The following is a 17,495-nucleotide window of genomic DNA, read 5'->3' as shown; positions in this document are numbered from 1 at the left end:
TTTTTTATACCGAAACGAATATCGTTTTAGAAGATCAAGGTCATTTAATACTTTGACGTGATGAAATGCTGATAATTATATATTTTTTCCTTATACTTTATGCCAGGTGAATAAAATGAATTTTAAATTATGGTTTTTCTTTAAATTTATTTTATATATTAGACCTACCATTTTCTAAATACTAGGATTTTTATAACTAACAGTAATATTATTACTTCATTAGTTATTTGTAAATAGTTGATCATCACAGAAAACTAAACAAGATGGCAGTATATGATAACAAAATTCCAAACAATTTGTCAAAACAAAACGTTTTGATATATATAATGCCTCAAAAGATACAAAAACGACGCTTAGAAGATATGAAGATAGGTGCTAAAAAGAAAGGGATACAAATTTCCCCAAATTATTGGTAAAATAACTACTTTGGGTCATTTATTTGACAGTTCCGTAAGTCAGTGATGCTTGATTTGATATTAAATATTTCTATTTTTTTATACCTTTGATTAATTTTATGGTCAGCCAAGTTTCATAGTTGTTAGTCCAGACATCTGAGATAGTCTTCGACATTGAAAACATGATTTATTTGTGAATTTAAATCAACATTGATGTTGTGATCTTACCGGGGAAAAGATGGGCTTCTGACATCCAATATTTAAGACAAAATAAACATTTTACCAATTCGTGTACCATAATGCATTTCAGCACCATTTGTAAAGGGACTCAAAGAAGTAGGCTAGACAAGTCATGTCAAACCGTGACGCCATATTCTTATCTGGAGACCATGCGCAATAAATACTATCGGTATAGACTGGAATAACCAGACGCTAGAGACTGCCATTTGATTGAGACTTCTGGCTAATTTGGCCAAACATAACTGATTAGAAATTACTGTTAAAACAGAAATGATTGAATGTATACCAGTTTATATACATTCATATTATATTATTATATGTGTTGCAACCCATTTGTGTCAATTTCTAGGTCCCAAATATTAGCGATTTAGCTCCTTTAAGACTAGCTAATATGATTGCAAGTTAAGTCTCTTGTTTCAGAGTGATACAGTACCTAGTAATATTTTTTTTAGTCATAAAAACAAAATGCATGAGATATGTAGAAATTAAAAACATTGCACAACCTGATATCTAAATTTAAAATGCTGGAAATATACATATTTATTTTCAAACTGATTTTTAGCTCATCAGTAACACATGTTGTCTCAGAGTTCACCAACCTCGAACAAGTATTAAGAATTTTAGAAGTTAAAACAGAGGCTGAAATAAAAGATCAGCATATTGTTAAAACAGTCTGGTTTATAGAAAGTATTAAAGCTGGATATCCTGTTTCAGTTGAAATCCAGCACAAAATACAGTTGATAAAACCTAGGGTAAAGTACTTGAAATTTAAAGAGCACCATTGTAATTTTTCAGATTTGTGGGCAATGTACATGTAGGGCATACAAGCAAAGAACTAGCATGCCACACAAAGTTACAAAACAAACAAATTATAGTTTTGTAAATTACTGAAACTGGATATTCAAATCATTAATTAACAAGTTGTAGTATATCAGCAAGATAGCAGATTTTGTGAAATTACAATATTTATTAGTGTTTACTACATTACCATTTGCTACAGTATTTGCTTCGTAAGCCTCATTTGTCATTTATAGCTTTTATTTTGTAATGCTACTGTAGATTTTAATTTGTTGTTATTGTTGTTATTCAGGAAGAGGAAAAGAATGTGGAACCTGTGATACCAGAATGGGCATGTCAGAGAGCAACACCATTTAAACATTTTAATGAACAGTTTACTGTTAGTACATTATATTGTTTGTCAATTCCAAGTTTTATCTTTTGATGAAACACAAAAACTCATATCATACAATATATCAGTGAAGTTTAAATTAGTTAAGATTGTGTTTTATTCTGTAATTCGTTTTTTCAGGAACCATTAGAAATTTTGGAGAAATATGCAGAACTTCGAGATCAAGAGCAAGACTATTCTAGAGCACTGGCTTTCAGACGAGCCTCGTGTGTTTTAAAAAGTCTACCATACAAAGTTACAAATATTAGTAGTTTGAAAAATATTAAAGATATTGGAGGTCACAGTTCAAGGGTCATAAAGGTTAGATATATATTGTTATAACACTTATAACAGAACCTATATATAAACAGTGCTGTTTACCTCCAGTATGAAAGAACATGAATATTTGCATCAGAGAATGTAACCTTAACTTGCACTATCTATCATGTTTTAATCCTCTTAAATTACAGCATTTAAATATGATATATGATGATTAATCCACCAATCTTGTATATCCCAGTATTTACTTTAAGAAAGTATGTATTTATACATAAAAAAGGTGTTCAGAAGCATATAATTCATGAGTAAATGATTTCCGCTTGGCAGGGTAAAAAAAAAAAAAATATGGAAAGATATTTCAAGACAATAGCATCAGCAATCTTGCATTATGATGGTATTTCTTATTCCTGTAGTCTACTAATTACACTGAGTTTTACCTTCAATCTATTTTCCCCTATAGATGTTTTTATAGGAATGGTAGATTCATTATATAATAAATTTGAATATAATACTTTTTTAGATGCATATGCTATAAACTCTGGACCAACATTTATGTCCCTTAGTTCAAATAGGTGCTAACTAGTGTTAATCAGTGCCGGACTGGTGGGCCGAAGCCTACCTGTCGGGTCATTGACCAAGGCCCACACAAGCTTGGTGCGTCACAAGCTCGCCAATGGCACGCGAGCGTCCGAGGGGGGTCTCCCCCCAGGAAAATTTTGAAAATTGACAACTGCAAACCCATTTTCTAAGCATTTCAGACCAAAGCAGAAGAAGGCAAATTTTTGATTTCCTAGTACAATTAGATAACAGAATGACCTAAGAGCACTATCATTAGATGAATTTGAGAATTCTCTTCAGTGTCAAGAGATTAAAAGAAGAATTACATGGTTCTCGGTATAATGAGGTCAAACTCATAAAGTTCTTCCCTTGTACTATTTGTAGTACACTTGTTTTTTTGTGTTGTTTGCCAGTCATTTTTTTCCTATCTTTTCTTTCTCCTGTTCTGTGTCCTGTCCTGTCCTCTCCTTCCTTCTTCCTTTTCTTTCCTCTCCCTCCCCCTTCTTTCTCTTTTCTTTTTTTCTTTATAGGCTTAGGCCCACTTTTTTTAATGAGCTTAGGCCCAGTCCGGCACTGGTGCTAATATAAGCAAAGAGATTAGGGTTTGTGTTTGTAAACCTCTGTAATTGTACATTCATTATAAACAGGAAGATTTGTTTATGTATATTCTATGTAGCTTTATATTATTTTATTGTTTCTACTGTCTCCTGTGTAATAAATAACTATTTATTGTATGATTGTTGTCATGGGAATATCTGATTAATTATGTAATAAGTATAATGTACAAATATTTGAATATTAGGAAATATTAGAAGATGGCTATTGTCAAGAAGTAGAAGATATTGTAAATGATCCCTGGTTTCATAAGATGAAGGTTGGTTTGTTTATTTCTTGTAAACTTTACTTTTAAGTCAGTTACACATGAATTAAATAAACAATAAAAAGTAAACATATTTGTGTTGCTATCGTTTGGTCATATGCTCCCCAAACAGAAACTGCATATTACCAAACCAAAAACATATGAGAAACAACGAAATAGCCCTAACATCAAAACTGAGTTATAGAATCAAAGACAAATCGCATGATTTCAAAATGGCGAGTCACTAAATTTAGTTCTTTTAGTGTTATACAAACAACACCCTTCAGCCCAATTATCAGTACACATTTCCTGTAGTGAGAGTCGTCATTTGAATGTCACATGAAAAACAGCAACTACACCATTTTGTTTTCTGTTTATTGTTTATTTAAATTATTGTGTCCTCGGCTTTACGATAAAATGTTTAAATTCATTTTGTGTCACAATAGATACAATTTGCTAGATGGTAGATTGGAGTATAAAAAAAATTTGGATTGATGAATTCTATAACAATGGAATTGTTTGCTCTACTTAACTGACTCAACTGCATAATGCACAAAATTTTTCCACTCAATATTAAACTTTCAATTTTATATTTAATTTGTTCGACGATCACAAGTTTGGTTATGATATATAGATCAGGCCTTTACATCGTTCTTTTTTCATTCCAATCAAACGGTTAGGTGCTTTTTCTTCAACACCTTCCATCCTGCACCAATGACGAGAGGAACCAAGATTGGGGAAATTTATCGGGCAACATCTGAATGGAACCCAGGAGCTAATGGCTAGCCAACACCATACTCATCAAGCAGATAATATGATGTATTAATTATTTCAGCTGTTTAGTAGTATATTTGGTGTTGGACCATCAACAGCTAAAAAATGGATTGAGAAAGGTTGGAATAATTTAAAAGATATAAACATTGAAGATTTACGGAATGATTGGAGAGTTATTTGGGGTATAAATTTTAATATATTTGATTTGTTATTTACACTGCAATGGCAAGTAAATGTCATTTAATTATGTATACACTGAGATATCTGTTGTAAATATATAGAAAATCTCATACTAGTCATTTATGATATATCAGTAAACTGGTACATAAGATATATCAGTACAGTCAATAAAGTTTATTTTATCAAGTATTAATATATCTGATAATGTTAAATAACATGTTTGTTAAGAATTTAGTGGGGACTTTGTAAGATTGGTATGTAAATGGTTTATTAAAGTAGAGCTAAAAGATTATAACTACTTGATTGAAGGTTAAAATGATCACACAACTTGGGTTAAGAAAAAAAACCAAGAGGGTCAGTGTGGTCATTTTGATCCTTATCTCGAGAAGAGGATAGTGATACTGTTTTGTGTTTTTGCACCTTGTCTGTTCCATTACTTTTCCTGTATTAATCCCAAAGGTAAAGATGCTTAAGCAGAAGATTAACCATATTTCAGTTCCTTCTCAGAGTGGACTGTGGGTTTATAAACCATACAGAAATATTTGTGAAACTTGTTTTTAAGGTGTAGCATTTCATGAAGAGTTAATGGACTCTGTGTCTCGTACAGAAGCTGATGTTTTTGCACAAATTGTTTGTGAAGAAGCTGAGAAAATATTACCTGGTGTTTGTGTTGTGTTGACTGGTGGCTTTAGAAGGTTTGTTTATATTTAAATTCATATATCTGACTTTCAGTCCAATGGATAGCAGCTTTCAATCAAGTTTATTCTACCTGAAGGAGAACCAGTTTCATTTGATGGATGGGATTAATGTAAATAACAAACGCCCGATTGAAATATTGATTTTATTATTCCCCTTTAAAGCTGGGTTCCTGTTATAACAAGTACGAGTATACTATGGACCAGCAACTGAGCATGACAAACAAGAAGATGAGTAGTGCTTGGGTCCAAATTCCTGGTCCAAAAATGGATTAAATTTTCTTATAGTGTAGTATAGATATTTGATTGTTATATACTTATAGAGGTAAACCAATTGGCCATGATGTAGATTTATTGTTGACCCATCCAGATCTAGGCAGTGAAACAGGACTTTTAGCAACTTTGTTACAAAGACTGGAAGAGAAAGAATTAATATTATGTGGTAATCATGAACGATCCAGTTTTTCACCAGAAGTCTATCAAAGAGATTTTAAATTAAGCATGAGAGGACAGTTAGATCATTTTGAAAAGTGGTTAGGAATTTGTAAATTTCCAAAAACTTTCATTGAGGGGTGTTCAGACATTCTTACTAAAATTAATGTAGCTACAAAATCAGTAATTAAAGGCTCATTGGATGACTGTGAAGAACCAAAGGTCAAATTAAGGAAACTCACATCTAAAACTTTATCACCAGTTGATATTTTCAAATCTACCAGAGATTGGAAAGCAAGAAGGGTGGACCTGATTATCTCCCCTTATGATCAGTATTATTACGCTCTTGTTGGTTGGACTGGGAATAAACATTTTAATCGTGATTTAAGACTTTATTCACAGAGAGTGTTAAATATGAAACTGACAAGTCATGGTTTATATGATCTATCAAAGGTAAGTTTTCTAAAAAAATTTCAGACTTTATCATTAAACTATTTAGATGATTTTGTTGAACACCTTTGGTGACGGAAGATCCATGAAAAATTACCCTTAAGTGAAGCCTAGTCTATATTGAAATAAAAACAATCCAAGACTGACGAATTAACGCTGTCCTAAAAGTACTATAATTGTGGGGATGAGTCTCTGTTACAGTGCAGGAAAAAATCAGATCTTGGTGATATGGTTGGGGATAAAAGGAAATCATCTTTCAAAATAATAATGCATACTTAATAATATCTGATCAAAAAACTTTGCAATACTGTATAAGAAAGAGTAGTGTTAATCCAGTTGATAAAAGGGCTTGCGGCCCGAAACAAGTCCTGGATTAAAACTTCCTTATTTCTAATAAAGTCTTGTCAAGTTTGTTGCTTGGTAGATTATTATATATGCTTTATTAATTAATACAAACTAATAACTATTTAACATAGTTTTGGGTTTTATATCCATTTCTTATATTTAACTTTGCCTGGTGGACAGTTTCCTTGTTATCGGTTGTACAATCAACAGCTTATAAACTCGGTTTCTTGTGCATGATGTTTTCTGGTTTGACATGCTTTTTATTGATAAAAGACTACTTCCATTTACTTTCAGAATGTGACTGTTCCTGCATCCAGTGAGAAAGAAGTGTTTGAAAATCTTAATCTAACCTTTCGTGAGCCTTCTGACAGGAACTGTTGAGATTGAAATTTAAGCAAGGATTTTGATTCCAGTGAGATTCAAAATCTCAAATGCACAGGCTTCACTATAACAATGAAACTGGAATAAGGCTATGTCAAAGTGCCAGTATAACAAGAATCACAATGAAAGCTAAAAGAGGAACTTGGTTTATTGTTTTGTTGTTGACGACTTCACTTAGTGATATTTTATTTTGTAACTTATAAATCTATATTTTTATTGTTTTTTGTTTTTTTATTTCTTACACATAATTTTTATTTTTGATTTTATCAAAGTTAAAATACAGTTTATTTTCAATAGTTTTGAAATTTTTTTTATATCATTTTCGAGTGAAATCGGAAACTGAGGTCCAAAATGAATAAACTGGTAGAGTGGTAGTGCATCTTAACGACACCTTACTTTGGCATTGAAAGAGCATAATTATGCTGTCTCAAGCAGTCATTGTTTTTTAAGGCGAGCTATCGCTCTCAAGCACCTGCCACTCACATGAATGTCGACCAAAGGGAGCTTTTTCTCCCTCTCCTTAAAATTAAAAATCGCTCTCCTTTACAAAGTCATGAATCCAGAAATGACCCCCAACAGTTATTGATCTTCAGAACCATTTCCCATACACACAACTAATCACTCTCCTTGATATCAAATCACTCTCCTCAATTTCTAAATCACTCTTCTTATCGAAACTGGGAGAGCTTTTTTAGGGGAGCAATTTTTTTAATTTGTTGATTAAGGGGAGCGTTCTTTTCAGCTCTCCTCTAAAATACAAACAACAACGACTGCTCTAGTATTGCATATTTAACCATAGAAATTACTTTGTCAGTCTTTAAATAACTAAAGTATTCTGCTGATGAGGTGTTAACCTTTGATGTGTATATTGCTTGTGTACTATAAATAATACAATTAGTAACAAAAACATATTTTCAACAAACAAAATTTATAATATTTATTAATAGAATATTATAAAAACATATAACATAATTCAGATATTGGTCTAAATATAATATATACAAACAACTTTAAAATGATAATATGATCGACAACATAATTCATATTTATACTTGAAACTTATCAACATCCTTAGATAAGAAATATAGTACAGATCGATGAAAATAATACACATGTATAATGTTACACTTTCAATTTATGACACAATTTATTCTATTAAACTTTAATGCTGTCAAACAACAAATGCACACTTGAAGAATACCGTTACATGAAATATAAATTAGTTAGGCAGAACAATCTGAAAAAACTATTATTTGTAATTTTATAAAAATATTCTGTTCTGCACAACTAAAGACATTTCATTTATTCACAAAATTAAATAATAATAATAATTGTTTTCTATAGCGCTGAACATTCAGTCAGTCTGACTACTCTGTGGCGCTTTAAAACATTGTTCCGATACCGGGACATGAAAAGCTTAAATTGTACAAAATGATATTTAACGAAAGAGGGATAATTCAATCAATCAGCTCGGGTTACAGTCTACGTCACCATCTCTTGATGCTTTCATTTTTTTTATTTCTTCCTGTACAAGTTTCTCTAATTTTAAAATCTCTTCTGGCTTTTTATACTGTAAAATAAAAAATCATGTCAGTAACAATATGTCCAATGTAGTTTATTAATCAAATTCAAAGAGTCTGTTCTTGGGAACTATTATACCAGACAGGTTTCATATCAAGCATATTCTCAACCTTGGGTTTATGTTTGATAAGGAACAATTACTATGAAAGTTCTTCTAGCCCCAGCACTTTACATTTCACAAACATGGAAATAGGAAAAGGGTACGGCAACACTCCCATAGAGAGTAATTAAAGCTGGACAGGCTGATACATCTGCCTGGAGACTGGATCAAAAGATGATACTGGCGGGGCGGAGTTAAGTAAAATTAAAGAATCCCCGCTCAACAGAATACACAACAGACTTGTATAAGTAGAAGATTGTTTAATGGGTCGATGTTTCGGGTGCAATACCCTTGATCTGTTGTGTATTCTGTTGAGCGGGGATGCTTTAATTTTATTTCATAAACATGTAAATTAAATTTATTCACTCTCAAAAAGATAAATTTCCACATAAATTTATGTAACTTACAGAAACTATTAATGTGTTATTAGCATGAGCTAACTGTGTCTGATTTTGTTGTAAATATAATCCAGCTCTTTCCATATCTGGTATACTAAACTTTTTATAATACCTGTAGAAATAATTATTATGAATTAATATCATTTTACATTCTCTATCAAACTACCTTTATTCAGTTTGTTCAATATTACAGTTCATGTTTTAGTCATGTCTAGAGATAGGAGAATATCATGCAGAACTGACATGCATGTGTCTTAAGGAGATTGATCAGGTACTGACTGGTTGAGGCCAGATAAACAGAATATCAACAATTGATCTCATATACATATTCATATACCTAATACTAGTAATAGCTGCTAATTAATGCATCATTTGATATGTCATCTAGAAAAGTGGTCTTACTGACCAAATGAAATAGAAAACTTACTTCTTATTTTTAGTTTTGATGATAATATTTTTGTTGTCATCACTGATGTTGACTATATAGTTATCAAGGGGGTATGGTAGGTTACGGATTCGCCATTGAAAATTCTGAGCTGTGTCTTTTCTTACAAAAATTGGCTACAAAATTAAAATGGTGTATAGAGATTTTCTATCGATAAAGCAGTCTTCTAATGTTTTATAGTTAATATTCTATAGGCATTCCTTATTAAAAATCATCAACTGGATTGTCAGATTTAGTCTTGTATTGTACATCTACATGCAGAAACTACAAACATCTGTAAATTTAACTCTTCAATAAGTAGAGCACACTACTATACCAAGCTACCAACTTACATTTGTGTTACTTTCCATTAATCCCTCAGAGTCGAGAGATCTTGGTTTTAATTCTTCTCCAACTTCAAATTCCCAACCGCTGGTACCACCTAGTGTTCCTTTCTTACGCCATTTCCGAACTGGAACAGAAAATATTATCATTAGGGGATGGATGGATTTAAAATTCATTGAAAAACATAAAAATGAATTTTTGAACATTCATATACATGGACCGTCATGGAAATGTAACCAGGAGATTTAATGCTGAAGCAGCAACTGGGATACACAAAACTCTTTTTAAATTGTACTTACTGTGTTATTCAAGATATAAAAAAAAAGACTCTTTAAGAGGAATAGTGGCAACTGAAATTTGCAGAAAACCAATTCTCTCCTGGACCAAAAACAGAACAATACAAAAGACCAGAGAGTTTTAGTAAATATAGCAGTATTTGATAACATACGAACCTATTAAATCATTGTTCTTTTCATTATACTCCTCTGATAATTCATTACCATCATCAAATGTGTAGTGGATTTTTCTTCTACCTTGGGATCAAAATCAATACAAAAACACATGATAAATGTGTTGTATTAGGTTATGAAAGGACTGTAAACCAACTTTTGCTGAATATGGTTTCTAACATTTTAATCTTTTTCACCCTGCTGACATGTACTTTAGTTCAACATGTAGGGGCCTATAAAATGCGTAGGCCTATGTTAATATCTGGAGTAAATCCTAACTAAAAGTTGCAAACTGCTGGTAGAGAGATTGAGTTTACCGTCAATCAACACAAACTAGCCCATTTCGAGATTAATCTAATGTACAATTTTATTTCTTTTATTCACTTGCACAGATAGGGGTATTTAGCGATTCAAAAACAAAATACATTTGAATTGTTCTGCCATTATGAAGCTCACGTTTGCGCAGACCAGAGGTCGAGTGGACGTTAAACTACATTTCTCTCTCTCTCTCTTAATATAGAGGTGATATAAAGCAGTATTTTCATATACTGCAACTTAATTTTAATAGTACTAGGGACGAATAGAAACGGGGAAGACATTAATGTTATTTACTATTTCCATACATCTCCTCTCCTCTCCTCTCCTCTCTCCTCATCACCTCTCACCTCTCACCATAGATCAGAGATCTCCTCTCTCCTCATCACCTCAGATCATATCACATATCACACCACACCACACCACACCACACCATACCATTTCTTCGACTACACTTATCAAAGTGACTTTGCATCAAGGTGGGTGGCAAGCTCACTATTCCAGTTTCGCAGCAAATTTGTTGTCTGCCATATGCGAATCAAGTCATTTTTTGAAAGTCTGTAGTGATGGGAGACTCGGGTTGCATCTTTGCTTGTACAGCTTGAATTTGTGGCAAGGCCCCTGGTGACGTGAGAAGTGTCCAGCTGGAGTAGGTCCTGGTTGACTGAGTAAAAACCATGTGTGTGTTTATATACCTCAATAAGATTTCCTCTGGTCCGTCTTTAGGAAGGTTAAGCTTCTTCAGTCTTTGCTAATATGTGAGCTCTTTCAGACAAGGCACATTTATGGACGCACGTCTTAGCAAACTTTCTATCAACTTTTTATCGCCCCACTGCCCGGGCGACCATGCTACATTGCCAAACAATAAGTGGGGACGCACTAGTGCAACAAAAAGCATCTTTAAGCAGCCCTTGTCTAAATATGTATATGATCTGCGAATGAGGCCTACAAGCCGATTTGCTTTGTTCACTTTGAGCTTGAATGTGACCGGAAAACTTGAGTCTGTTGTCTATTATTATTAATATTATTAACACACCAAGATCTTTTTCAACCTCAGAGGTTGCTAGCGTCACTACATCATCCGAGTCGTGTTTCTTCATGCAGTACATATTGTGGGGATTATTGTATCATCAAGTGGAGTATGTGACATTTGTCCGCATTGAAACAAAGTTGCCATGTGTCGGCCCATGCTTATGCTACAAGATTGTCCAGATCCGATTGGAGCTGCGTTATGAACTCTTATTAATTTGTCTACCCGAGTGATTTTTCAAAATACTTGGCAAGTCATTGATGTATATCACAAACAAAATGGGCCCTACTGTCTGATTCATCGTAAATTTTAAACGGATTTCTTCGATTATGAACAAACTACTTAACTTTGGTTATTATAAACTCACCTGTGTGTTTGTAATGAACTCCCGTTCGATAAAATCCATTGCACAACTAATTATCACAACGATGAGAACAATTTCTCTCTTGAAAAATTTGAAAATTTACTTGTAATTTCGACAGAGTCGATGTCAACAATGTCTTCGTGACGTATTGGTCGAATCCAATATACCTGTTGCGGGGGTTGGTTAACATTGAAAGATAGTTTGACAGCGCGATCATTTTGATCGTATATGGGTTTGGGCGACGAAAAATATCAATTGAAGGCAATTACATAGGAGATTTATATGGAAACCATTGATCGCCAGTCTATCAAATTTTCTTCACAATTAAAATATCACTGATTGCACGGATACTCGTAAAAATAAAGTCATGAATAAACTATAAATATCCTATCTTCTTTATGTTATAAATAATTTAACAAGGATCATGAAGCTTACCTCCGAATTCTCTGAGTGTATTTTTAATTTTATACGCATTCTTTCGATCGAATAATAACCGCTTCAGTAACATCTTTAAGCGTGTTGCGGCAGCCCTCAGCGTGTCTATTGCCGTATTGGGTGCCCGGGTGGGTATATAATGCTACTAAGCCCGTATGACCCCGTAAGAAGCGGAACATTAATTCTCGATTCGACAATTTTGACCGAAGTGTGATAAAGCCCGTAAAACGAATGTATATTTGTGTTTGTGCGGCATGAGTGTTCAAAAGTAAATACTCCCATCCGAGTCGCTAATCAAATAATTAGAACAAAATATTTCAAAAAGTAAAGCTATAAAATTTGCAGAGATTTTACTAGAATGTAAAAGACGGTAACTAAATACAGGAATGCGGGTAGTTATGTGTGCGAACGCTCAAACTCAATGCCAATTGTCGTAGGTATCCAGACCACTCGGACCAAAGACTACTCGGACTAAGACCAGTCGGACCAAAACAAGACCAGTCGGACCAATTAAATTATATTATAAGGCTAGACAATATGCTATTTATTTATTATTAAATCACAATACAAAGAAGCAAATAATTCTTACACGGAATTCTTATATTTAGAGTTGTTTGGTTCAATTTTGTGTACGTAAATAAATCAACGATTAGTTTTAAAATTAATTAATAATGGTGCCAAAAAAAAATATCAATCTAATTTTTCTTTACTCTTGCAATGAGACTCGGTATGTCCAGACTTTTGACAGTTTCTACATATACGGGTATACTGTTCTTGTCTGATAGCCTAATTTTACTTTTTCCACATTCGCGGTATCCCCAGTGGTTTCATTCCGTTCTACCCCACTAACCCCTGGGTTACTATATATGGGGGGGGGGGGGGGGGAGACACGTTTTCAAGTTATCCGCCCTTGATGCGTTAATATAAACAGCACATAATAATACGAAGACCGGACGTTTATATGCCCCTTTTTAAACGTGACTACAAGTGTGGTTCTCGATATTTTGCGATTTGGAATACAATTATCAATTTATTCAAACAACACGTTATTATTAGTTCGAGTAGTCATATTAAAACACACACAATTAGCAATTTATTCAAATAACACTTTATTATTGGTTCGAGTAGTCATATTAAAATAAACACAATTATCAATTTATTAAAATAACACTTTATTATTGGTTAGAGTAATTATATTAAAACAAACGCAATTATCAATTTATTAAAACAACATTTTATTATTGGTCCGAGTCGTCTTTCTGTTGGGTCCGAATAGTCTTTTTGTATGGTCCGAGTAGTCTATTTGTTTGGGCTGAGTGGTCTATCACTTGGTCCGACTGGTCTTGAACCGAGTGATCTCTTGGTCCGAGTGGTCATGGATTCTTGTCGTAATTGTACTTGAATTTCCTATGCTGTCACCCCTAATACGAAATGATATCTTCCGCAGAGTGACGTAACCATCTTCCATATTGGTATTTTTCTCTGGGAAAAGTTTGTGATATTTCAATTTTTCAAGAGAGAACTTGTTTTCATCGTTGTGATAATTAGTTGTGCAATGGATTTTATCGAACGGGAGTTCATTACAAACACACAGGTAAGTTTATAATAACCAACGTTAAGTAGTTTGTTCATAATCGAAGAAATCCGTTTAAAATTTACGATGAATCAGACAGTAGACAGCTGCCTTGCGGCACTCCGCTCGCCACTGGTGACCATTCAGAAAAACTGTCTTTGACACGTGCCCTCAGCCGCATGTCGCGCATACGACATGGTAACGGGTGTTGTTTCCTATTGAACACAGGAAATAGACTAGTCTCAAAGCCAGAAAAAAAAACTATTTACTGTCTTACCATCTTGAATTAAACATGTTTTTTGTGCTTTTTTCAATTTTTCTAGCCAAAGAGACGCCATACTGTTTGTTAGCTACGAACACTGAATTTATCTTATGTTCAGGAGAGCTGCAATATTTTCTACTTTCAATTTAGAGAGCTAGAAGGCATAGTCTCCCCTTAATCGAAGTAACAGTAAAAAAATCCCAGCTCCTGCTTAAATTAATCTTTTTTGATCTCAAAAACCTTTAATAGTGATTTAAACCATACACAATCAAAAATAACTTTATTTTTAAAACAAAATAAATTGGATTAAAAAAAGCTAATTTAACTCGAATATTGAGGGGACGAGACCCGCACCACTAAAAAAAAACACCCCAAAAACTGGGGTAATGAAGACTGGCATACGACAAACAGTGTGCTATGCGCGAAATTTTGCCCGGGAAGCGACACTGTGGCCTCCTCTTATATCGAATTCCAACTGCCAAGGGATCTCTTACGTGCACGCCAATGTATACATGCGACCTCGGTTTTTCGTCACATGCGAACGACTAGACAGCTGGTAAGTAAGTTACAAGTAATTTTTTTTATTGCTGAAATTTACGTAGATAAATATGTATTGTAAAGGTGTTAATGATACAAATAGCACAAACAAGTTAGAAAAGTATATATCTTTTTTAGTCTTGTATAATTAAAATAATAATAAATTTGCTATCTTTTTGTACAATTCAGCACGGTCTCCATAAAAAATTGTTTGTAAACACTCGGGTGCGCTTAATATCCTAATAAACTATCTGGCTTATTTTATTTCCTTTCGAATGGTCGAACATTTACACTACAGTAACGACTAACAACATAATTAAGAAATTCGAGTTCAAATATAACCTAACATTACCTCTCATCTAGTCAATGAAAAGACGATTTGTTTCGGTTAAAGATAAGTTTAGCCAACCGCTGTTCAAGAAAAATATACTGAGCGCCATAGAAAACGCATCACTTTTTTTTCCCAAATATTTTATTACTAGGTGGTTTTGTATGTATAATATTATGCAATACTATGAACTATTGTTTCACACAATGCCCCCAAACACAAAAAATACCGGCCCGTGTGCAAAAAAAAAAAAAAAAAATTGCACGAGATGCACATGAAAAACCCAATATTCACGTGCAGCATTGTGTGTGAGCCCTTTAAAAGCATGTTTTCAACTTAATGTGCAGTACAGTACATGAACTGTGAAACGTCAATCTGTCGTAATTTGTTGTTGGAGGTGTGAAGAAATGGAGCTAGAGATGCCGAGACTTACTGAAAATCAACGGAATGAAGCCATGGGAATGTCCAGGGCTGGCATGTCTACACGTGCTATTGCCAGACACTTCAATTGTCATCAGTCCATTATTGTAAGGTTGGTGGAACGTGTTCGAGTTACTGGATCAACACGTGACCGTCAACGTCCAGGTCCACAACGCGTTACAACCCAGGCTCAAGACCACTACATCTGGGTCACTCATCTGCGTGACAGATTCCTCCCAGCGACTCGAACAGGTGCAGCAGTCGTCGGAAGACAAGGACCAGTAAGTGCCAACACCGTAAGACGTCGTCTAAGAGAAGTAGGACTCCGTGCACGACGACCTTGTGTTGGAGCTATCCTCAGGGATCATCACCGTCAGCGGCGTTTGATATGGGCTCAAGGACACCAGACATGGAGAAGAGTAGACTGGCAAAGTGTGCTCTTCAGTGATGAGAGTCGCTTTCATCTTTATCACGCTGATGGCCGTCAACGTGTGTGGAGACGTCTTGGGGAACGTCTTGCAGACTGCTGCGTCTTCGAAACGGATCGATGGGGTGGGGAGGCTTCACATTTCATCACCATTTGCAGGGGTCGCGTTAATGCTGTAGCCTACCGTGATGATGGCCCGTGGAGGACACACGCGCTACTTACATCTGTGTCGTACTTTTGGTTTTGACCCCTCTGACTTTGTACCCTTGATTAAAGATTAAACATCCATAAGTGTACAAATGTGTTGTTATTGATGTGTTCCCATTTGAATATTGTTTACAATAAGAAGCAAAATAAATAAGATATGTTTACAGGATCATTTTGTTATACGAAAAACTAAGTGATGCGTTTTCAATGGCGCTCAGTATATATAGCTAGTCCAACAGAAACCAAAACCAGAACCAAATTTAATTGGTTTATTGATATTTGCAAATCGTGGGCAAATACCGCTCATTAAAATTTATATACATTAGAATTTCAGACAAATGTTCGAAAAGATGTCTTATGTGTGTTAGATAACCAAACTTCTTTTACAAATCAACAAAATTAATGAATTTAAAAAGAGCATACATTGGCTTGCGGTTCAATAATATAATTACCTTCCATTATCGCTCCACAAAGTCGGAATTGATTGGGTTAACCGTAAAAGAAAGGTATTTGGAAGTTGTTCAAACTCTAAAATAAGAATTTATTTTCCTAGATTAATTAAACATGACAAGGAGGTCAAGTGCCAGGGGAGTTTAATTGTTGTAGTTTATTAGAAATAGAGTAATTAGTCGAAATTTGGTAGAACGCCAAAGTCTTTGAATAACAAAACGGGTGGCCATTAATTTGGCACCAACCTACTCCTTTTTAAAGACATGGAGAAATGTGAAATTTATGAGAGCCAACCACATTTACAATGTTTCATTTTAATACATAACCTAAGCATCTTTTACTGTTAACAATGTCTTTATTAAATTTAAAAATAATTCTTTATACGGTATGGCGAATTTGTCGCTGATGTCTAGACTATTAAGATTAAGGAGTTGTGGGTCAAAGAATCATTTTGCCAGAATGACTTAATCAAGCAAAAAATACTTTGGGAGCAGTTCACACCCCGTTCGCCACAAATAATCAGTTTATGTTTACAGATTGTTTTAATAGTCAATATTAGCTTCCCCAAAATGATTTAATCACATCAGTCGGGGGGGGGGGGCTGTCAGGGAACTGCGTCTAGTTGTTCGGATAGGACGATACCCGAGGCCCTAGTACACCTACGAGTATGCAGGACTGCCTGGGCAAAATTTCCCGCTTTGTAGAACACTGCATGACGTATGTCAGTTTCCATTAGCCCGTGTGTATCAGAAAAGTGTAGGACGTAAAATCCCATTTCATTTCTTTCCGATTTCCCCCTCTTCCATCTGCTTTGTTTAATTATGTTCACAAACTGGGGCTTTATGTCCAACTAAATATTAATGATGACGGGTCACATCATATTCAATATTGCCCTGGACTCGCCTAAATTGCAAAATAATAACATTGTTCTTATTAAAGATGCATTCTCACAAAACTATTTATCTGGTGGTTAAAAAAGTATGGCAAATTTGGTATATATGGAAAGTATAGACGCCCAATAGAAAGTTTACTGGATTACTCGAAATACACCCATGGGGCAAGCACTGGGCAAATATGTCAGGGTATCACTAACT

General features: G+C 34.2%; 2 protein-coding genes across 2 annotated transcripts; one reads left to right on the top strand and one right to left on the bottom strand.

The window, feature by feature from the left end:
- Positions 1-262: 262 nt before the first annotated feature.
- Positions 263-7,055, top strand: LOC126815541 (DNA-directed DNA/RNA polymerase mu). Its single transcript, XM_050541233.1, has 9 exons — positions 263-412; positions 1,198-1,387; positions 1,726-1,812; positions 1,945-2,124; positions 3,443-3,514; positions 4,335-4,455; positions 5,016-5,148; positions 5,472-6,033; positions 6,670-7,055. The coding sequence occupies exons 1-9, from the start codon at positions 264-266 to the stop codon at positions 6,754-6,756; spliced, it is 1,581 nt and encodes a 526-aa protein (XP_050397190.1). The 5' UTR covers position 263; the 3' UTR covers positions 6,757-7,055.
- Positions 7,056-7,737: 682 nt separating this feature from the next.
- Positions 7,738-14,114, bottom strand: LOC126815542 (protein DPCD). The gene is made up of 6 exons (XM_050541234.2): positions 14,048-14,114; positions 10,057-10,137; positions 9,613-9,731; positions 9,263-9,396; positions 8,845-8,947; positions 7,738-8,326 (listed from the first exon to the last, which is right to left on the bottom strand). Exons 1-6 carry the CDS (start codon positions 14,106-14,108, stop codon positions 8,222-8,224), a joined length of 603 nt encoding a protein of 200 aa, XP_050397191.1. The 5' UTR covers positions 14,109-14,114; the 3' UTR covers positions 7,738-8,221.
- Positions 14,115-17,495: the final 3,381 nt, after the last annotated feature.

The sequence above is a fragment of the Patella vulgata genome, chromosome 3, assembly GCF_932274485.2.
Source record: "Patella vulgata chromosome 3, xgPatVulg1.2, whole genome shotgun sequence".
Lineage (NCBI taxonomy): Eukaryota > Metazoa > Mollusca > Gastropoda > Patellidae > Patella > Patella vulgata.
This window is presented reverse-complemented; position numbering and strand designations above follow the sequence as displayed.